General features: G+C 41.5%; 2 protein-coding genes across 4 annotated transcripts; one reads left to right on the top strand and one right to left on the bottom strand.

The window, feature by feature from the left end:
* Nucleotides 1-1,695: 1,695 nt before the first annotated feature.
* Nucleotides 1,696-12,827, bottom strand: wdr81 (WD repeat domain 81). Of its 2 annotated transcripts, XM_030777190.1 has the most exons (12): nt 12,426-12,827; nt 8,785-11,789; nt 8,233-8,733; nt 7,803-7,910; nt 7,403-7,596; nt 6,802-6,983; nt 6,435-6,600; nt 6,083-6,248; nt 5,107-5,949; nt 4,528-4,673; nt 4,101-4,283; nt 1,696-2,218 (listed from the first exon to the last, which is right to left on the bottom strand). In XM_030777190.1, the coding sequence occupies exons 1-12, from the start codon at nt 12,782-12,784 to the stop codon at nt 1,892-1,894; spliced, it is 6,180 nt and encodes a 2,059-aa protein (XP_030633050.1). In that variant the 5' UTR covers nt 12,785-12,827; the 3' UTR covers nt 1,696-1,891. The 2 variants fall into 2 exon arrangements, with proteins under 2 accessions (XP_030633050.1, XP_030633049.1); XM_030777189.1 differs by having other exon boundaries at nt 8,233-11,789.
* Nucleotides 12,828-15,349: 2,522 nt separating this feature from the next.
* Nucleotides 15,350-22,141, top strand: slc13a5b (solute carrier family 13 member 5b). Of its 2 annotated transcripts, none has more exons than XM_030776135.1 (12): nt 15,350-15,500; nt 16,303-16,431; nt 17,319-17,455; nt 17,718-17,932; nt 18,163-18,337; nt 18,464-18,586; nt 18,702-18,914; nt 19,149-19,245; nt 19,419-19,538; nt 19,710-19,871; nt 21,160-21,297; nt 21,747-22,141. In XM_030776135.1, the coding sequence occupies exons 1-12, from the start codon at nt 15,399-15,401 to the stop codon at nt 21,870-21,872; spliced, it is 1,737 nt and encodes a 578-aa protein (XP_030631995.1). In that variant the 5' UTR covers nt 15,350-15,398; the 3' UTR covers nt 21,873-22,141. The 2 variants fall into 2 exon arrangements, with proteins under 2 accessions (XP_030631995.1, XP_030631994.1); XM_030776134.1 differs by having other exon boundaries at nt 19,149-19,255; nt 19,417-19,538.
* Nucleotides 22,142-22,398: the final 257 nt, after the last annotated feature.

Below are 22,398 nucleotides of genomic sequence, written 5' to 3'. Positions count from 1 at the left end.
AAAAACAAAAAATGTGGAAGTACAAAATGATTGATATCGTGCTGAACAATTCAAAGGGTAAATATTGAACTTGGTATATGAGAATGTGCTGTTAATGGGACCTTGGAGTCTACCACCCAGACTCGTAGTGTGGAATGTAGGGAAACATTGTATGTTAAGGTTCTACTGGAAGAACTAACCCTCTTGGTTTCTCTTTGAAATTTGCTTTTCTCCGGTTTAAAATGGCATCAGAAGTCTCCCCAAACTATACAAAGATCCTATTGCTACCAGTCTGGTTCCTGCAGTTCAAAGTCTCTGGTCCAGCACAAATCACACCCAACTTCAACTTACATAAGCACAATATAGAATAAGGGAATTACTGGTCAAATTAACATACATTAGTAAATCTGTTTCTCTGTAACATGTTACACATGTGAGCCTTAATTATCAGAATCTGGCAATTCTGTGATGTCACAATTAAAATGTAATGGAGCTTTTGTTTTCATTACCATATTTGCACTGTCAATCAGCAGTGGTTGGGAAGTCAGAATCAACTGCTGTTTTGTGTAAAGTTGTCTTTTTTTTTCTTTAAGGAGAAAACACAATCTCGGATTTACGACATTTTGTCAATACATTCTGCAAATTAGTCATAATTTGATTTGGCTTGGTCTTTCCATCGATTAAAAAGTAGATAAAGGAAAATAAGGCATCTGTAGATTATAAATTAGTTAGTTCATCAGTTAAATGTTTCATTAGTCTGTATAATACATAAAATTACCATACTTACAACAGTAATCAGGAGACTAAATTAAGATTTCAAAAGGTGATTAAGTTGATCAAACATAAGAAATCCTCTATCAGTGCGATCACACATCCCGAACAAAATACACATTTCCTAAAACTGGACTTCATCTTAAACTTACACTTCAGCATAGATTGTACGTTGTCCAATTCAAACGTTAGAATACCACCACACAGACCATCTACCTGACTTTGACCAAGCTCAACAGATGCAGTGATAGATCATCAGGATCATCTCAGAGTTCTCATCATTTTTTTCGTCCACTTTGACAAGGTTCACAGACTATATCAGCATGAGTAGTAACATAATTCATCATGTTAAACTGATACAACACGAGGGAGAGAAATTTTTTGTATTGGAAAAAAAAAACAAAAAACAATATACGACAACAAGAATATGGGAAACAGCGGACTAAGAAAAATGTAAATCATGAAATCTGCATAGATTTTGAGTGCCTCCTGGTATGTTTTGACATTTTATATCGGAGATGGAAAAGTAGGATCCACAACTCTCACAGTGTGTCTTTTTTTCTTTTTTTTTTGGTGTTTCTTGCGGTTGTACGTGGAAAGTGTAAACAGAACAGCAGAACCGTCTTCAGCGGTTCCTCTGATCCACTGATTTCTGAAGAACAAAATCTGACCTAGACAAGGATAGGAATCCTCTATACTTGATTTTGCTTTTTTTTTTAATAAAGAGCAACTAGTGCACATGTAAGTATTATAGATAAATTCTAAAAAAAAATAATAATAATAATGTAAAAGTTATAAATCTTTTCATTGTGTTATCACATATTGAAGTGATTGTGTGGTCATCAACTGCTATATTAAGTTTAGGTCACATATCAAAGATTGAGGAGCAAATTCCTCTATGTAGGAGTTTTATAGAACTACATCAGGTGTACTCTCCCATGTAGTAAATAATAATAATAATAAAAAAAAAAAAGAAGTTTTGAAGAATTTTCCACTTGCTTCATTGGCAAATGAAGTCTTGCTCCATTAATTGTTTGGAGGGTTTAGAAGTGGCACAAGTAACACTAGTACACATTATGAAAGAAAAATAAAAACTCATCACAGAATCTGGCAATATTTTTTGTTCTTTTTAAGAACTTGTCTATGCCAGGAGTCTGATGGCGCCGTTTTCAGAGCCGAGGAGAAGGAGCCTCTTGGTGGGTAGAACAGCCAGGCTGGTGAGGGTCCCACGGAAGTTCTCAGAGCTCAGTTTCGTGCAACTGGCCGGGTTGGCGGAGATGTCCATCATCGAGTAGACCCCAATCTTGTTTCCCACCGTGCCCGCTACAATCTGGGCAGCGTACAGGTCAAAGGTGTGGATGGGATCGGACGGAGTTCTGTACTGGTGAAGATGCTTGTGCTCCAGTTCTTTCCACACAGTCATCGTGTGGTCAGAGGATGAACTTATCAACAGGTTCCCCTCAGCCGCCTGCAAAAAGTTCAAATGCGTACTGTGAATCGCGACAGAACACACTGCTCTCTCACTCTCACTCATCTCTTTCTCTCCCTCTGACAAACACAGACACATACAGAAACACACTCACACAACATCTGTGTTTGTTGGTTTTGGAACCAATTGAAAGGTTTCTGGGTTTCCAGGGAAATGTGTCTCATTCAACAGTTTCCTGATCGAACAATCAATAAATATGACAGCAATGAAGAGTCTAGGTCATTTGTAAGAACCAGAGAGCCTCAGTAGAAGTCTTTCTGTTGAGTAACCTGTGTTCATATTTGCCTGAACCTGGGCCTCCAGTGGCAGAGACTGAATCCTTGACCCTGTAAATCAGGGTTAAATAAAGTTTGTTCAGCTCCAGTTCTTTGTTGACTGCTTCTGAACAAACCAACTGGGTCCAACCTTTTACTCAATTCACAAGTGCTGCTTTATGCTGAATTTATCAAGTGAAAAATAAACTGTTTAATTTAGGTTTTATCTCCTTTAACATCTGACCAGCAAATGGATAACAAATGGGGGAAAAAACTAATTTTGTAATATGCAAAGATTAGGGAGGTGGTTTAGGTGTCCTAGGGTATTCACTGGTGGAAATGTAATTTTTTTTTTCGTGTTGTGTGTTCAGTCAGGTACAGAGACAAACTGACAACCACTCATAGCAGAGAAAACAAGGTGAGTCAGTGAAGAGTGTACCTGAGCTGCCGTGAAGAATTACACTGCAAGAACCCAGCAGATCAGATTCTGACTGATAACCTTTACACAGTAACAGTTTAATCCAGTTTCAGTTATGTGAGTCAAATCCTTTTGCACGCCCCCACTTAGATGTGTGACGCCACATGCTAACAGCAACAACACATGAACAGAACGCACCCTTCTCTGACTTTTTTTTTTTTTTTTTTTTACTCAACATGCAGATTGACACATACCCATTAAGACATGAACAATTACTGTTCACCAAGTACTATTTTGTTAGGTTTTATAGCAATATTGGATAAGCCCTGCTGACACCCCCCCCCCCCTCCATTGTAAACCACAGTGAAACTAGATCAACCTGTTTAATGGATTCTAGAGAAACAGTTTGTTTAAAAGCTGTCCTGACAATCACTAATACAACAGATTCTCATTGGCCACTGAGTTATTAACCATTCTAAAAGAAAAACAAAGTAAAATTAAGCAATTTCCCAGTGTTACGTTGCACAAGTTGTACATAAAAACAAAATCATTTTTTTAAATCATCCTCTCATTGCATGTAGTAACTTTAATATAGTCGGACTGTGGTATCAACTGTCCTGCCAGAGGTAGGGCCTAGACTGAAAAAAAAAATGTGGTTAATTATACTATAGTGGGTAGGAAGCAGAGTTTCTTGAAAACATTCTTGAAAGACTGCTTTAATAGGTACCTTGTTTGTCAACTTTTTCTTTTCATTTATTTAAAAAAAACAGGTTTTATCATTGCTTATTTTGTTAAAAGCTATAAAAAATATATTGGCCATTTCTGCTTATATCTTACATATTATCTTCAGTATGTCATTAAAGGATGAGTGTTACACAAAACTTTACAACACCCAGCTGAAATTAACCAAATTTAGTTAAATATTCATAAAGAAAACAGAATCCTCAGCAGTAGTACTGCTGATTAATATAACAGCTCCACACTTCTACCCAAAAGTTGTTGACTAAAAGACTACCTGTTCAGCAATATTTAACCATAATTGCTACTCCTTGCCAGTACAAGTCTACGAAAAAATGTTTTTGCAATGTTCAAGGGTAACAAACATGTGAAACGAAAATATATGTGCTACATGAACACACTCTCACACAAGCCTGCATAAACACACAAACATACTCCCACACACACGCACCTTCATTTGCAGAATATCTCCCTCGTGGGCATGCCAGCCCCGTAGCACTAAGCCCGTCCGTGCATCCAGGAGCATGATAAACCCGGAGGAGAAGCCAGCGGCCACAGTGCGCCCCCCAGGGCTGATGGCCAGGCAGCGGATCAGGCCTGCATTTATGTTGCTGTTGGCCAACCGGAACTCATGCTAAGGACAGAATGGGGTTTATTTATACGAACAAGAACCACAGGGAGACACAGAAAGCACTGTAAATCCACTCTGCTGAAAAGAGCTTGTCAGTCAACAGTGACTGGAAGCCTACTGGTAAGATGGTGAAGATTTTGACTAACTCAAGGTTAAATGAGATACAGATAACAAGAGTAGTTCTGTGATTTTTCTTTTTTTTCTTTTTTTTTTTTAAACTGTTATTCCAGTCTGGGTTTGACGATACCTGTAGCCCTGGCTGTCGTGGGTCTATGAAGCGGAGAACAGAGTCGGCACTGCCAAACACAACACTGTAATGTGGGGCAGGCATGGTGCTGACCGCTGTAATTGGGTTTTTCCCATCCAGAGCATCATAGGAACGGATCTGCTTTCCTGGGAACGTGATCGGAATCAAATGTTAAATAAAAGACAACCAACTCAAATCTACATGTCAAATCTAAAACCCTTTCTCCCCTTCAAATAAACAAATATCTATATATATATATATATTCATATACATTCGTATATGTCTATATATACACACAAATAAACATACATCTACATATATTTGCATATATACATAAATTAACATATAAATGTATTTAAATAGGAATATATTTGAATATATAAATAAAAATTAATCTATAATTCTATTTAAAGTATTGCACAAACATTATATTTAAAAATGTGCAACTGTACTTGTTATCATAATTTCAAAATTTGTAAAATACCACTGGACTACTGTCAGATTTCAGCGAGAGATATCAAAATATCACTGTCAGACATCTAATTTTTTTTTTTTAATATAGGGGTCTTATTTGTTTACCTGTAAACTGGTCCCACAGCTGCACTGTTCCATCACAGCTCACTACCTGCTGCAGCGCCTCCAGCTGGCCCACATAAAACACAGACTTACGATGGTTCACATATGTGAGTCGGGGCTCCACCTCCCTCGTGCCGTCACCACGGTTATAAAGCGACCACAGTTTCACTGTTTTGTCCTTGCTTCCTGACAGGAAGTAGTCCTCACCTGCCAGCGGGGCCAGGCATTTGGCTGTGCCAGAGTGCCCCAGAAAGCTTTGCAGGCGGATCTGGTGGAAGTGGAAGTGGGAGTGCTGGTTGAGGCCGATTTCATACTGCCAGTAAGCCAACCAGTTTCCCTGCAGGGATCGCTCGCTGCGCGGTAGCTCCTGTTTCAGTGCACTGTCTTCTGGAGTAGGGCCCAGCACCCATGAGGAAGAGGAGAGGGAGAAAGAGGGACCTGCAGAGGCGGAGGTAAACGTAGAGGTGGCTATGCTAGTGGGAGGAGCATGAGTAGGGTGAGAACGTCCCCAGGTCTCCAGTGAAGTCAAATTTGGACTTCCGCCTGACTCTGTGTCTCGTGCTACTTGGATGCGGTTGCCAACCAGGTGGCTACCGAACGTGCTTGACTCGGGCAGAACATCGCCGCCTAGTGGAGTGGATGTGGAGGAGGGAGCAGGGAAGGGGCTGCGGCCAAGCTGGCGACCCATGCCTGGTGAGTGGCCCACAGAGGAGGTGGAAGGGTCATTTCTGTCCCCTGCGGAGGGGTTGGGCTCAGGGCTGACTGGGCTTACTCTCTCATGGTATGACTGAGCAAGCCCCCAAACAAGTTCATGGTTGGGAACCAGTTTGCGTATAGCAGAATCACCTAGTGGAGTCAAGGTGAAGTGTGTTAGATGAAGGGGAAAAAAAATACATCAAGGAGAACAAAATGAATTTAGTTTTTAGAGTTTTAGAATTAAGAATTTAAACCTCTAGGAAGTACAACTTAAATCTCATACCAATAAGACAATAGAAGGGAATGTAGGAGGCGTAAGCCATTTCGGGGTTGAAAACAGCCTGTAGTTCCTCCAGAACCCCTAGCTCACAGGTAATCTCTGTTCCCTCAGGCGTAAAAACATCTAGGTATGTACAGTCTCCAACCACCCTGCGAGGTGCACTGTTTACCTGCACATTAAAAGGATAATGCTTCAAATCATTCATGAGACGTGAGGCTGAACAACCTCAATGTTTTATATATGCACGTTTTACAAATTACTTTTGTCTTAGCTGAGGTTATAGAGTGGATGAAATTTAAGAAAATAAATAAATAAATGCACATTACATCCGTCAGTGAAACCTGTCTGAATTTACCTGATTCTGCAGGCTGTGCAACAGGGAGAAAACCTGGAAAAACCTTTGCAAGGTGTCCGCCATATGCTGCTGTACCATCTCCCTCCCGATGCGAAGGCATATCAAAGCCATGAGGCTCAGAGTCTTAAGAGACACCGCAGAACGGGTCTGCTCTCCACTGGGAAAGCTACGAACAGAGGAACAAGCCGATTAGTGAAACCCACGTCAGCAGCACGTGGGGCTGTTGGAGCATCAAAGTTCTTATTTTAATTAGATAGAGCAGAGTAGGGAGTAATTTTTGTCAAGGTCTGTAACACTCGAAGATTGCAGAAATTTGGCCATGATGTGAAGATGAAGAAAAGTGAAATACTTAGATGAGAAGCTTTACCCCATCTTAGAAGAGGTCAGTAGGTCTAGCAATGGTAGGAGCACATCCTGATTGATCTTCATCAGCATGTCCATTAGAGTAGTGTCCGACAGGAACACTATAATCTTCTGCATTAGCACCACTGCCCCGAGCAGACCTGCCTCTTTACGCGTATTCAGACGGCAGGACGATGGAGGAGAGACCTGAGAGATGCGAGGATGGATAAAGTAGACACTGTTAGATCAATTATATTTGGGGGCACATCCAATCCATCAAACAAACAAACAACCACCAGCAGAAAGACACTAACCGACTTACACAGTTCTCTTTTGCCTTACTGGTCGATTTTTCAGTATCCCAGACCAGATTTGTGAATAATATTTTTGAAATTAAAGACATAGATAATTTTACAGTTAACTCAATAACTCAAAACAGCAGCAGTTTCATCAGATTCTGTTTATGTAAACTGCCCCAACTGCCTAACTACTTATATTAAAAAAATAATCCAGTTCACTTGTTCAAAGGTTTATTTGATCCTAAATCAGTCATTAAATGGATTTAAATAGATGTCTATCCAGAGTCTTAACAAGACGCAATTCTGATCTAAATGAAAAAGTCCTACCAGGTAACCAATGTAAGGCAAGTACTGATAGGTCAGAACAGGCTCTCCGTAAAGGTGAGCTATGTAGATAAGACAGTCCAGAACTGGCCGTGCTGTCTGGTCTCCGACAACTGGTTTCTTCTCGTACACACTTCCAACACTCTCCAGGCTGCTCTCCTCAGTCGCAGACGGCACAAACTGGTGTTTATCTGGGCCTTATGTAAGACACAGAATCACATTAATACATGTGTCACACCACACGTGCAAAATAACAATCAATCAGCGATGGTATAGCATTAGAAATCAAAGCCATCTGTGCGGGCTCTGATGAATACAAAGCAAAATTAAGTCATTGATGAACTATAGAACCATTTTGCTGTGATTACTGTAATTATAGTACTATTATTTAAACAGCACTTACCAACATAGCACGTTGTAAGCAGACGCAGCAGGTTTCTAGCTATATACCGAGATGTTACTGTAGGTCCAAGTTTTGCTGACAGCCATCTAACAGTCTTGCAAACAGTGTCTTCAGAAACAAAAAGCAATTTAACAAAGTCATTCACACTAAGGCAAAAAGATGAACTACTCCCCTGACGTCCCCGCGATTAGATTGTTCACACCATTATCTCTGTCCAAACAAATGGTGTTATCTTTAAAATTATTACAATGTCTTCTCAGAGTTATGATAAGGGGGGACTTAAAACCCAAGATATAGACTCTTTTGCTAAAATACATCTTATAGACAAAAAACTGTGCTCTTATTCTTGTGACAAAACTTTCCATACCCATAATCATGCCCAAAATGCAATATCAGGTCTACATAGCGACATTACATCAGTCAGACCTACCTAACAGAATCTTGTGCTCCTTCTCAGCTGAGTTCTCTGAGGGATCATGCTCATCTTTCTCTGCTTCCCCTTGCTCAATTCCATTTAAGAAATCCCCTTCAAGCGTGGTCACAGTGGCCTCTGACTCCTCTGTGCAGCCAGACAGAGTAAGCTCAAGACTTGGGGCTCTGTGCACTGTGCTCTCCTTGTTCTCCACAGTTTCTTCCTCATCCTCCAGTTCCCCTCCATCTTCACCATCACTGGCCTGCTTTAGGTCCTGGCTGCTGTCAGCAGACCTTAAACTAGCCCGGTCCTTGGTTGAGTCTCCATCTCCAATAGAAACTTCACTGGCACTGCTCTTGTCACTCAGTTTCCCGACACTGAGAGATTCCTGGTCTTGGTCTTTGCTTGCTGAGTTTTGGTTCTGTTGCTTCCCAACTCCAGATGTTCCATTGTTCACATAGAAACCACTCTGGAAGTCCTCGGCATCAGACAGAAACACTTGGTCATTAAGACTGATACCTGAAGAGTAATCCAGTAGTCCTGGTTCAGCAACAACCCCCACACCTCCACTACCACCACCACCACCTCCTCCAACCTTACCACTTGTTGTCACCGAAGACGGTCCACCATTTCCACACTCAAAGTCCTCTTCCTCTTCTCCCAAGCCGCTGGTACCACCCCTTAGGACTTTGAGGCCCTCCCATTCAGACCCTGTGCCTGTGTTGCAGCTCTCGAAGCCAGTGATGACTTGTAGCACGTGTGGTAAAAGGCTGGAGAGGAAAGCCTGTAAGCCAAGCCGTACAATAAGCTGCAAGACAAAGCAGTCTGTGTAGAGGTAGAAACGTCCACGAAGGCAGCAGGGGTTTTCATACACATTGACTAGGGGCTTAAGTAAGTATTTAGAGGCATTGCGTGGCCCAAGGACTCTGGAGATTGGTTCAAACAGGTACCAGGCAGCGTACACCGCAGTGGTCTCATCTCGCATTAAAGCAAGTACAAAAGGTAGAAGAATCTCCAGCCCTTCCATGGTGATGTCATCCTGCAAAAGTGTCTCTAGTTGCTGCCACAAATGGAAAATGATGTCACGACCCTGAATGCTGCTAATGGACTCCATCTTAGAGTGGTAACAGAAAATAAAGCGATGCAGTGTAGGGAAATATGCTGGAAATGGAAAAGGAGAAAGGGTGGTACTCAGCAGTTGCCAAGGACTTGGAGGCGGAAGGCCCTCGTATATTGGGTCGTATTTGAAAATTAATGGTGGAGGGAGGCCGTGCACTGTTGTTATATCTGATGTAGTAGAGGAGTGCTTGTGGAACCGAAGGAGGGTCTCTAGAGCGTGGTGGAGTGGTAGTGGAATATCACGGAAATTGGCAGAGCAAAGCTTCATAACTGTCTGAAAGCGGTCATTTAGAGGCGCACCTAGTTTTACACCACGCATTTTAGAGGAGATAAAAATCTCCGCAATGAGGATTCCCAAGGCTTGCATGTCTCTCTGAAAGAGATCTGTGAAAGATAGAGTTGCTCTTTGTAATGCTCCTGATTCTTTACTGTCCTTGTCACTTGACGCTGTTTGCTGAATTTCAGCATGTAAGCCCTTCACCAAGAAGTTATTAAGCTTCTCCAGTTCTTCCAGTGGTTGTAACAGAAAGAATCCATCTGGCAAGTTTATCTTGAAGTGCTCTGTGGAGGAAGTACTAAGACTACCTTCACCATGTTTTTTGTTGGCAGGGCCTCCTCTCTGTAGCATGGAATTTCTTATTCCTGGTCCCAGGGCATTTGCAGCACTAACAGATCCTTCACCTGGGAAAGATCCAGAGGATGGCGACACAGTTAAAGTTGGGTGCTCCCCACTGGTCTTCCCTCCTGCAGTGCTAGCTGTGGGCAATGGGATAGAGGAGGATATTGTGGCTGGAACCACATTAGAAGCACCTAATGAGTCCAAAGCCTCCATGCCCTGCTCAAGTTCTTCATCCCTGTCAAGCACTGTCCAGCCACTAGATTCACATCCAGTTGCCTCCTGAACCATTCCATCCACACCTTCCATTATAGCTTCAAGTGGTGGACTTTGCCAAGAGGACACGCTCATAGGACCCACGGACGGGGGCTCAGGTGGGGAATACTGATATGGTGCAAGCCGGGGCGGATGGGGCTGGTCAAAGAGTTGAACCACTCCATAGCTGGTTAAATGGGTGTGGTTATCCACCAAGTGTAAGCACACATTCTTTGCCTTAATAGCTTCTTTACCTGAAAGCTTATAGCCAAATGTCAAGTCAATCCAGTGGTGTAGCTGCTGAGACACCTCACGGCTCTCTAGGAGGCGCCTATGCGCTGCCACAAAATCCTCATAGGAGTTACACCAAGAGGGTATATCCAGGTCAGGCATGTCTGGGTGAATAGAGCGAAATATGGAAGGATCTGTGTAGAATTCTGGTATGCATTCATCTGGAGTCCAACTCTGAATGCGTTCCATGCTAGCTGGGTATTCATTAGGTTCCCACTGGGAACGAACGTGGCTACATAGTACAGATTTTGGAGTTTGTCTAGCCTTGTAGACATAATAGGTGATGTCAGACAACACGTCCGAGATATGATGCGGAACATGGAGGTGATCTGACGGCCCTGACCCACCAGCACCAACAGGTCCACTGAGGTCTGCTGCAAAATTGTTTCCCGCACCTCCATTAGCAACTGCAAGAGCCTCTTTGGTCATTTCATATGTGAAATCCAGTTGTTTGTCACCTTTATTCAGACGAAACTTGGACTTTTTGAGATCACGGAACCTCCCATACGGCACGGTGAAGTCCACCACCCAGGGTAAAACTGGGTGATAGTTGGGGTCTCCTTCCCGTCTTCCAGCCAAACGGTTTAATTCCATCAGGTAGCGAAAGTTACTAACTCGACCATGAACCCAGTCCAAAACCAGACACTTGAGCTCACTGCGACAATCCTTGCAAAGTGGTCCGTTGTGGTCTCTGCTAATACCTGAAATGTCTTTCCCTCTAATACTTCTTGGCACTTGTTCCCCTGTCATGTTACTCACTACTGCTCTGTCCTCCCCTAAATCCTCATAATGAGCCAGATTGACCTTCAGGCGACTGCAGAGCTGTTCATCCACTGCTACATCCTGCAAGGAGAGCTCTCCACAAGATAGTCCTGATTCCTGACATGCGTGCATTGCTGTCAGGAGCTGGTACAGAATGAACAATACTTTGGCATTGCTGTTGGCAAGCTTAGCTGGGCTGTAGGTAACAATGTCATGAAGAGAGTACTGCGTGTACGGGAGAACAACATACAACACTTCCCCTGATTCCAGCAAACATTCAGCAGGCACCACATTTGGACAGAGACTATCCATGTTCTGTTTGGGAGCTGAGTTGATGGGTGGGAAAGTGCTTTCTTTCTCTTTATCCCTGGCTGGGGAAAGGGATGGTGATGCTCGGTCAGTGGACATGAAAGTGGTGCCAAAGAGCTTCTGCAAGGCGTGGCGAACAGCATCAAGAGCTAGCACCGGTGTTTGTTCTATGGCCCCTGCATAAGGCTGTACATATTTAAGGTAAGCCTCATGCCAAAGATTCCTGTAACAAAATCATAAGTGAGCTTGAAAACGAACAGAAACTTGATATAAAACAGTTGAAATTGCTTTTTCTGCCCTATCAATTATATATTTTCTTACATCCATGCTCCAAAAATAATGTGTTATTTCAGTACATTTAGGTAGCAAGAAACAATTTACACAAACTAAAAAATAAGCTGTAGACAACCATAGTAGAGTCACAGGACAACTGAAAATGTTTTGCAATTACATGTGTTCCAATGAAAACTTACAATATGCTTACTGCAGTCATCATTATCACTTTAAACCTTCAGACAGTTACCAGTCTTTTCCCTGTTATGTCTAAAATTTCTCTTCAGCACCTTCTAATAAATGTCTGTTTAATTTAACCTTTCTATGACTTAACAAACCAGAGAATCACCAAAATTTAGGATAACCTTTTGAGTTTGGGCTATTAAATTTCCATACCTAAAAATCCAGGGTAACTATGATTCTTAGAACACTGCAATGCTTATGGAACAATGTACACATTCAAATAAAAGTCTTGGCAGGAAGACCTTATTTAAAGCCAGCTAAGAGTACAACCAAATAAACTAATCATTCGTCAAACTCTGACAGTGTACTGTGTTTCAACCAAGATCTGCACAAAATGCCTTACCTGTTATTGCACTGAGATACAACCTGCATCATTCTCATGAAGGAGGCCTGGGACAGTCCCTCCCCTGGGCTCCCGGACTCTCTAGCCAGATGGTATGCCAACCTGTTTTTCCTCAAACCCTGGATGCATACACGAGTCCAACCAGGAGGCAACTTAACCTGAGAGCGCTGAAGGAACGTCCGAATTTCTCCCTCGCCGACACCATCATATCTTGCACAGCGAGTAACTTTCCTCTCTCTCAGCCCCATCAGCCACCGGGTTGGGACTAGGGCTACCACTTCATGAGGTCGTGGTCCAGCTCCAGTCTGTCGCTGGTCTATTCCCAGGTCCCTCTCCAAAGCTAATGTTAGCCACTCCATGGCACCTTTTCAGGCTTTGACTAAAGTGACTCACGGTCAAGATCCAGAGGTTTCACTCGACCCTTTCATGAGAGGAACCTTAAGGTTCTCTTACACCCCCATGGGAGGTTGGATGGCAATTCGGCAAAGGTTCAATTTGCAATCATCCACTTTTTCTGAAAACACATATGAAAACACAAACAAACTGTTGTTAATGTTCACTTCTGCCACCATCACATGGTGTTTGCAGAATGAAAATAATACAATTCCGTTCTGACGCACCTCAGTTTATTAATTACAACATAAAGACGTCGTAATCTGAACGCTGCGAGCAAAAGCAACAAGACATTCTTAACTAAATGTAGAAAGGATAGCTTTGAATAACTGACCATCTTGATAAAGCTTTAACTAAGGTAACAGAACTAGTGTGCCTGCGGCTAAAACGTTATATAATCAACTGACATGCACCACGTGAATCAGGAGGGAGAAAGAACAAAAATAGTAACAATGTTTCTATAACTCAATGGCGCTCGAAGGGAACAACTGCAACTCGTTAGAACTCAACATCATATCAACACATAGACTGACCTATGCGTAACTTCAAAACCACCTATTGGCCACACGACTGAAAAAGCATCCGAAGATGGGGGGAATAAGGAAGTTTTCAGCCAAGTGAAGCGTGACAACTGTCTTTAATAGGCTTTACTGGCTAAGAGTGGTGACAGTAAACAAATCATACTTCTGACAATGATACATGATATATGTCTTGAGCAGGTTAAACAGATAACATGATTGACAGACGTAACCAATGTTATTGTACAACAATTCACTAAGAGCTCAACACGAATGAATAACATCTAAGGTATAGTTAGAAAAAAAAACTAACTAGCTAACTTGCTAGCTAGGAGTTCTCTCTAGCGTTATCTTTGGTCTTTGCACAGAACAGTTACTCACTCAACGCCAACCTCCATGTTTTTCAGGATGCATAAATGTATAAAAATGAATCCAAATACGGAGATCCCGCACTGAAAGTAAAAGCGCATAAAACTGATCAGGAAAGGACTTCAGGGAAAGGGAAGTCAACTGTATTTTGTTCTGATGGCAGCCATGATGCTATGTCAGGAAACTCACGTGACTTACACCGCTCTACGTGCGCAAGAGGATGCAAGTTTGTGCAGGTTATAAGATCTTGCTAACAAAGTGACTGGTCAAAGTCCGAACATATCACGTAGTAATATCTACATATATATTAGACATCAGTGATTTTACGCGCGCGTATACTGTTCCCCAAACGGGAAATTTATTTCCTATCATGTGACAAAATCAAAATTGTTTGAGAAAATCTGTGAATTTTGTCGACAATGTTTTCCGAGGAGACTTTTTTGATATCCTGAGGCAGTTTTTACGTCCAGTTATATTTAACAGTTTCGCTTTCATAAAACTGTTGAATAGTTCTGCGACAAAGAAGGATGGCAGTAATAACGTCGACAACAACAAGAACAACAAAAAGATGAACAAGGACAACAACAACAATAACAACAACAACAATTAAAGATATATAATAATAATAATAATAATAATAATAATAATAATGGTAATAATAATAAAAATAAAAATAATAATAATAACAACACAAGTACTGTTTTTTCAATGATTGCGGATGTTCACTGAGCAAGTTTACGCCTTCTGCTTGAGCGTTAGAATTTCTTGTGCCTGTGCGCTAGGGGAAAAAAATAGGCCTTTCACGCACTAACCATTTCATTCATTAAATAAGCTACACATTCACGACGGAGTCTGGGGTCACTGTTTTGCATAACGTAAATTATTCCAGTATGTGTTATGAGAATGAAATCTATAACACGGAAATATAAAATATATGTTAAATGCTGATGGATGCGTATTTAACACATTCTCTGTCCTGTTTAAGCATGCAGAAAGCGAACTAAGTAGTCTGCACTGTTTGGCTACTCTTTAACCAAGAGAGGGCACCAGATTACGGAATATACACGTTCTCTTAACTGTCCGTTCAATGGAATTGGAATCCCAGGATTGCTAAGAAATGTGATTTCCTTGATCGGTACAGGCAAATCCTATGAGTGCATTTTTGCCAATTTTTCACGTGTTTTGTGCAAGTGTTTGTGTTGGCACTTGTTTTGTGCGTCCTATTAAAGAATATTTTACTTCTTTATTTTGATTTCCAGACTGTAACCACTTAATATTCATTCACACTGATGATTGGGAAAGAAAAACTGATGATTAAGAGAGAAATTGCTATGACACAAGCATCCAAACCCTCACCCAACCCTTCAATCCCCCGAAAAAGCCTATTTTTCCGATGTGCAATAGTACCGTCACTGGCAATTTTATCTCTGAAATTAGGCAATATGCTGATCCGAAGAAGACTGTGAAAATGCACTCATTGAAAGTGTGTGCGTGTAAGAGCATAACGCTGTAAGCTGAGCAAACACGTTTGATTGTGTAATTAACATCACAATCCTTCTTCCAAACTCTAAAGATCTCTCTCTCTCTCTCTCTCTGCCTCTTTCTCTCGCTCCGTCTCTCCCCCACCCTGTATAAGGACTTGTCCAACCGCGCTAGTTTCTCTCGCAAGTTTTCTTTGCAGTTGATGTGAAAGATGTCACCCTTACTGAGAGTCCTGTGGAACTTGAAAGATGGCTTAATTATTTTCCTGACACCTTTAGTATTTCTCCCTTTGCCACTGGTCATCGGCACATCGGTATGTAAATTTTGATTTGATTTGATCTGTCTTAACTGAAAGAATGCTACAATCAGTTTGGTGCCTTATAGCGGATTCAGTCCCTACCACTGAGACATCGTAAGCTGTATTAAAGGTTTTTAAAATCTTGAGTATAACACAGTTTCCATTACTAAACATCTTATTATTGAAACAAACATATGCAGAAACCTACTTCATGGAGCGTTTTGGGTTTTTTTTTTTTGTTTTTTTTACCTCTGCACCTGTTTTATATCTTAAACATGAGATCTGTTGTAGAGTGTTGTAATTTACATGGGAATGTGACGATGCCCTGGCGTTGGCGTGTTGTCGTGTAACCATGGTTCAGGCTTCACACATGTTGTTTTAACCTTTTAACCAGTTGTTTTATGTCAGTGCGCAATCGTGGGAAATGTATGTTTAAACCCTTTCATTGTCCTTAAACCAGTATTATCTAGAAAGCTGAGAGTTGGGACAGTTAGAAGTCGGATTTACGATACACACTGTCTGAAAACCTTTATGGTTATCAATACATGTCTTGACATACCATGAAGATCAAACTTTACTCCAAACACAGCTAGTAATGTTTACAATCGCGTTGCAGCATGCTATTTTCCTCTTCTCCAAGAATTCCATTAAAAAGGGATTTCTCAAAATTCATTCCTGGACCAGTTATGCAGTTTTATTGTCTGTGAAACTTTTTTTTTTTTTTTTTAGTATTTTCTTTCAAAAATGCCTCTTCTTCCTTTTTTCTGTGCTGAGTTTTGTTGAGATTTTATGACTATGTTCTGTTGTCCCATACCAGGAGGCCAACTGTGCGTATGTGATTGCTCTGATGGCTGTGTATTGGTGCACAGAGGCCCTTCCACTGGCTATCACAGCCTTACTACCTGTTATTCTCTTCCCCCTGTTTGGGATCATGCCGTCCAAAGAGGTACGCACCCCACTCTACAGAATGCTGTAAAAAAGAAAACAAAACCCTCTTTGGGTCATTATTGATCGATGTTGGGGAAAACACGTGCGTGAGACACTGCACTTTGAACGGTTTGGAGTTGTCAACGTTTTATATTTAATCTTTTATAAATGATCCTTAGGACATAAATTAATTATTCCCTAAACATAGTATGACTCTTGCTCCTGTTTGGCCCTCGTCCACCCCACCTCTCCCATTTATTCATTGATTTGGGTGGATTTCCATTATTGGTTTTGAAAAACAGATGATTGGATTTTCTGTTTATCACATGACAAATAAACAGTGGGTTAAAAATTACAGCTGTTTGAGGTGCTGTGATAGGTTTAATCCTAGAAACAAACCACTGAACAAAGTTCTGCAGTGAGTCGGGTCTGCAGGCTTTTAGTGTATACTTGCTTACTAAACATAGTGCTTTACTATATACAAGTCTTTACAATAGATTGCCTTACTGGGTCTTATAACGCCATAGGAATACGACTACCCATTGAACAGCTACAGACACACTCACAAATGCTTTCAAATGAGCACATGTTTGTCCACAAAAATGCTCAATATGTTCACATTTTAGTTATTTGAAACTGTATGTCTCTTATAAACCAACTTACAGTTTTTAATTTATTAATTTTTGCAGTTCCCTTTTAGACAAGTACTAAAAAGAAGTTCATTTAACCCAGTGAAAAAATGTAGTAAAAAATATGATGTGGATGTTTGCATTACAGTGCGTACAGCTGCAACTGAACAGTTAAAAAATAGTCAAATTAACAATATAACAGATTAAAATTAGTAGAGGGAAAATAATAGATGCACTTTTAAAGGTCTGTATTATTCCATTCTCTTGATGTACCAAGGTGTGCATGCAGTATCTGAAGGACACCAACATGCTGTTTGTGGGTGGACTCATGTTTGCTGTGGCGGTAGAACACTGGAACTTACACAAGCGAATAGCTCTCAGGGTTTTGCTAATGGTTGGTGTGCGGCCAGCTCTGTGAGTATCTGCGCTAGTCAGACTTTGGTCACGTAAGGCCACACATATGGAAAAATAAATGCTGATAAACCGCACAAATCGAGTAATACACAGCCTTTGATGTTACTTTGACCCAAGCCTGAGTGTACACATTGCGTTACTTGACCTTACATCTCATTTTCCCCGATGCGTTTTCCCTTCAAAATCAACCCTTTTGTGATAATGTGCGTGTGCTTCATCTGCGTGGCTCTCAGACCGGTGCTCCTCTCTGTTCTGACCACAGCCTCATGCTCGGCTTTATGGGAGTGACTGCTTTTCTGTCCATGTGGATCAGTAACACTGCCACCACTGCCATGATGGTACCAATTGTTCAGGCTGTGCTGGAACAGCTGAACAGTGATGAGGCAGAGATTCCTGAGATCCACAGCAAGGAGGACAAGAGTCAAACACCAGAGGCCGAGTACACCTCGCAGTCAGGCAATGAAAAAGAGGCCCAAGGTAAACAGTGAGACCACATACCGTACCTTCCGTGAAGAACATGAATGGGAGTCAGGCTGGGAGATGTGTCGCTCAACTTTAAATGTATTTCAGATGTGTTAGAGATGAGATTTTTCTGAGCGCCATAGTTCTTCACGTCTGTCCCTTAAGCTTCTCTCTTCTCTCCCTGTCTCTCTCTCTCGCTCTCTCTCGCGCCCCCTCTCTCCCTGTCTCTGTTTCTCTCTCCCTAGTGGTGGTGAACGGCTTAGATGTCTCTGTGGAGGCTGCGAGATGCCAGGAAGCTCAGGAGAAAAGGCAGATCTGTAAGGGATTGACTCTGTGTGTGTGCTACGCTGCCAGCATTGGAGGGACGGCTACTCTCACAGGCACTGGGCCCAACCTGGTCCTCAAAGGTCAAATGAGCCAGTGGGTATTATTCAAAGGAAGAAAATAATGTCATACAAATCCACACAGCTTTGATTATTTCAACAGGACTTGTATAAATAGCTGTTTGTTTTTACTATTTTCTTTCTTTCTTTCTTTATTGCATAGGTTGTTTCCTGAAAACGATGATGTCATTAACTTTGCCTCTTGGTTTGGCTTCGCCTTTCCGAACATGATCATCATGTTGGCACTGTCTTGGCTCTGGCTTCAGTTCGTTTTCATGGGATTCAAGTGAGTATTCCGCTTGTGTTTCTTTTTCTTTTTTTTCTCCCACCAAATCTCTCATTCCTCATATTCCTACATCACACACCTCAAACACATTCTTTTTTTTTTTTTTTTACCCCAGCCTCAGGAAGACTTGGGGTTGCGGTTCGATAAAGACAGAGAAGGACCTAGCCGCTTACAACGTGATCCGGGAGCAGCATCGTCTGCTGGGGCCCATGTGCTTTGGAGAGCTGAGTGTCTTGGCCCTCTTTGTTCTGCTTGTGGTCTTGTGGTTCACCAGAGACCCTGGTTTCATGGCGGGCTGGGCTACATATATATTCAACTCAAATGAAGAGTATGTCTTAAACCCCTGCTGTTTTGTGGTACATTTCTCCAAACTGTAGACCAAGCAAAAATTACAGACAGCATGTTCTATGACTAAGCAAAATTTAAATGAAAATTAGGGCAATAAAACTAACCCCAGTGTATACAACGTCTTGTATTGACTTTATCTGATCACAGATATGGGGGATAGAAAGAAAAATATGACGATTTTTAGGATTTTAATTGTCAATTCTCACACCTTTAGGTATGTGACAGATGCCACAGTGGCGGTTTTTATTGCTGTTCTCCTTTTCATATTGCCTTCCAAACCACCAAAACTCTGTCTCTGGCATCGTCAGAGTGTAGATTTAGGTAAGATACACGTTTAATGCTCAACTGGGCATTTAATGAAAAATTTTCTTTGATGAAAAATAATATGTGTACACACCAAGTATTACATCAGTATCAGCTTTACAGACTGCTCCGATTGCCGGCGTGTGTCATAATAATTTCCAACTTTTTGTCTGCAACAGAGCCCCAGCCTCCTGCTGCCAAAACACCAGCTCTACTCACCTGGAAGGTTACTCACAAGAAAATGCCATGGAACGTAGTGCTGCTATTAGGGGGAGGTTTTGCTTTGGCCAAAGGAAGTGAGGTAGAGTTAACAGCACTTCATTCATCAAATCAGAGCATGACAACATTTGTGTTCAATTGACACTCACCCTACATGTTTTGTGTGCATGTGTATGTGCGTGTGTGCGCACGCACGTGCATATGTGTGTGTGTGTGTGTGTGTGTGTGTTTGTGTGTGTGTGTGTGTGTGTAGGACTCAGGTCTGTCTGAATGGCTGGGTAACCAGCTGACACCCTTGCACACCATCCCACCCTGGGCCATAGCCATTATTTTATGCCTCCTCATCGCCACATTTACCGAGTGTACGAGCAACGTGGCGACTGCCACACTCTTCCTTCCTGTCCTCGCCTCCATGGTAAGACTTACGTCAAAACTTCCACGCTCGAATGATTATGCAATACAAGTAGGTCCTATATGTTTATTTTTTGTTGCACCTGTTGACTTTATCCAGAGCCGAATAAGGTCAGATTCCTTCCTTATCTTAAAACAACGTCCAGTTTACAAATGTTATCCAGTACACATCAATAAAGGATGCTTGCAGTTCACTGATGTTAGACATTCCCCTGTCTGTTTCCTAAGTGAGTTCTCTGCTTGCCAATGAGAGACAGGCATTGAAACACCGCCCGGTACTAAATTGCCCTAGATTCACAAACTAGACTGTCCATTCAGTCAGGCTAAATTTCAATGAATTCCCCTTTTCAAGGGCCTCTACCCCTCATGTGCCAAGCTCTCAAACACAACAATTCAGTTTCCCTCCCTCCCTCTCTCTCTCTCTCTCTCTCTCTCTGTTCACTGATACTCCAGCCATCCCATTCAGATACTTACAAGTTGCAGCATTTCCCCTACCATTCCTTTACCAATAGGACTCCACAATGGGACTTTGAAAGTGGAAAGCAGGAGAATTGAGGAGAAGATCTATCAGTCAAAACTAAGAATGGGGGAGCAGGCAGGAGAGTGCAGAGAACAACAGGGAAAGAGGGAGAAAAAAAAGCTGAGGAGAAAAAGTGAAGAGTGAGGAGAAAAAAAGAGAATATTTTCTTTTTACATACCTTTGGAGAACATTGGTAAAACTGTAAAGTCATATAATCACTTATATAATTGTTTTTTAAATAAAAGACAATAGCCAATTGTAGTTTTACAGCTTATTTCTATCCCTTTATCTTTAAAGCAGTGCCTGCCAATTTGAACGTATCGTAAACATATATAACAAGTTGTTTAGCAAGATAACCTTGGACAGTTGAACACTGAAGAAAACTTGGTTGTGTTTCCGCTGATAATGGCACCAAAAAAAAAAAGGAAAAGAAAAGTAGTCGTACCTGTACTTATTGGGAAGTAACAAATTGTAAAAACACATGAGAAGAGTGAAATCCATGACGTGTCAGCTACTTTTAAAAAACATTTTATCGACTTTTGTGGGTTTTTTGCCACAGCTGTGAAAGGGCAACATCCACGCAGATGTGAGTCAGTCTAGCTTTGTCACCGTCAAGAATTACAACTTAATTACGTTTGGAACTCCAAGAACAAGTGTTTAGATCCATGGGTTACGATTCAGCTGCATGACATGAAAGAATTAGAAATGTTGAAATGACCTAAAGCCCACTGACAGACAAATTCAAGCCCTATGTGTTTTCTGTGTGTTCCAGTCGCAGTCCATTGGAGTCAACCCCCTTTATATCATGGTGCCTTGTACTCTTAGTACTTCGTTTGCTTTCATGCTTCCTGTGGCAACACCTCCCAATGCCATTGTGTTCTCCTATGGCTACCTCAAGGTTTCAGACATGGTGAGTCTCCTGGCAATTCAGTTTGTAGTTTTGTTCAGAAAATAGTCAAAGAAGAGGATTAAATTTTGGGCATTACTGTCCAAATCCACATGAAAAATTCTGGGGTTTTCATTGTTGTTATTTTTGTGTTCTCTCTCTCTCTCTCTCCCTTGCCAAACTACTACTAATCAAGATGGTGTCAAGTATTGTGTTAATGGTACAAAGTCTTCTAAGTCTAACTGTTAGATAACTATATTGCAGTTTAGCCTAATTTGCAAGTCCTTATCAAAATGTGTGCATGTATGTTTCTCTGTGTGTGTGCGTGCGTGTGTGTGTGTGTGTGTGTGTGTGCGCGTGCGTGTGTGTGCATGTGCATGTGTGTGTGTGTGTGTGCGTGCATGCTTGCATGTGTGTGTGTGCGTGTGTGTTTTAAGAGCCATTTGACTATACAGTGTCCTTTTCTCTCCCAGGCAAAGACTGGCATTATGATGAATATCATAGGAATTTTGTGCATTTCTCTGGCCATCAACACCTGGGGGAGAGCCATGTTCCACCTGGACACTTTCCCTTCGTGGGCTAACCGCACTGGAGTGTGAGGGACTGACAACCAAACCCTCTGGAAACGCACAGTTCACTGCACTCTTTTTTCCTGCTTTGTGGGCCTCAGCAGAAAGAAGCTGCAGCACTGAAAAAAAGACAAACACCATAGTTTGCAGGCTATAGCCTTGTGTGAATTTAGGCCTTTTAGCCCAGAATACTGAGGGCCAGATTTACTGAGCAATATCAGCCTTTGATGTTTAAATAGTGTGTCATTCAGCATTGATTTATGTTTTATTTATTTCAGCTGATCTTGAAATCTAAAAGTATATATATATATATATGTATATATATATATATATATATATACTTTTAGATTTTCAGATGTTAGACGCATTTGCAGTGGTCGATCCTAACTAAATCTGGCCCTGTGTGTTGCCTGAAATGTGTCAAAAATTCAAATATGCAGTGAATAATTCACTCTCTCAGTCATTTACCACGTAGCAATAAGGACTGAGGTATCACCTAGCTGATCATGAGTAACCGTGATAGTATCATAAAAATGTTTCAAACTGTAACAAGTTA

Source organism: Chanos chanos, chromosome 6, assembly GCF_902362185.1.
Source record: "Chanos chanos chromosome 6, fChaCha1.1, whole genome shotgun sequence".
NCBI lineage: Eukaryota > Metazoa > Chordata > Actinopteri > Gonorynchiformes > Chanidae > Chanos > Chanos chanos.
This window is presented reverse-complemented; position numbering and strand designations above follow the sequence as displayed.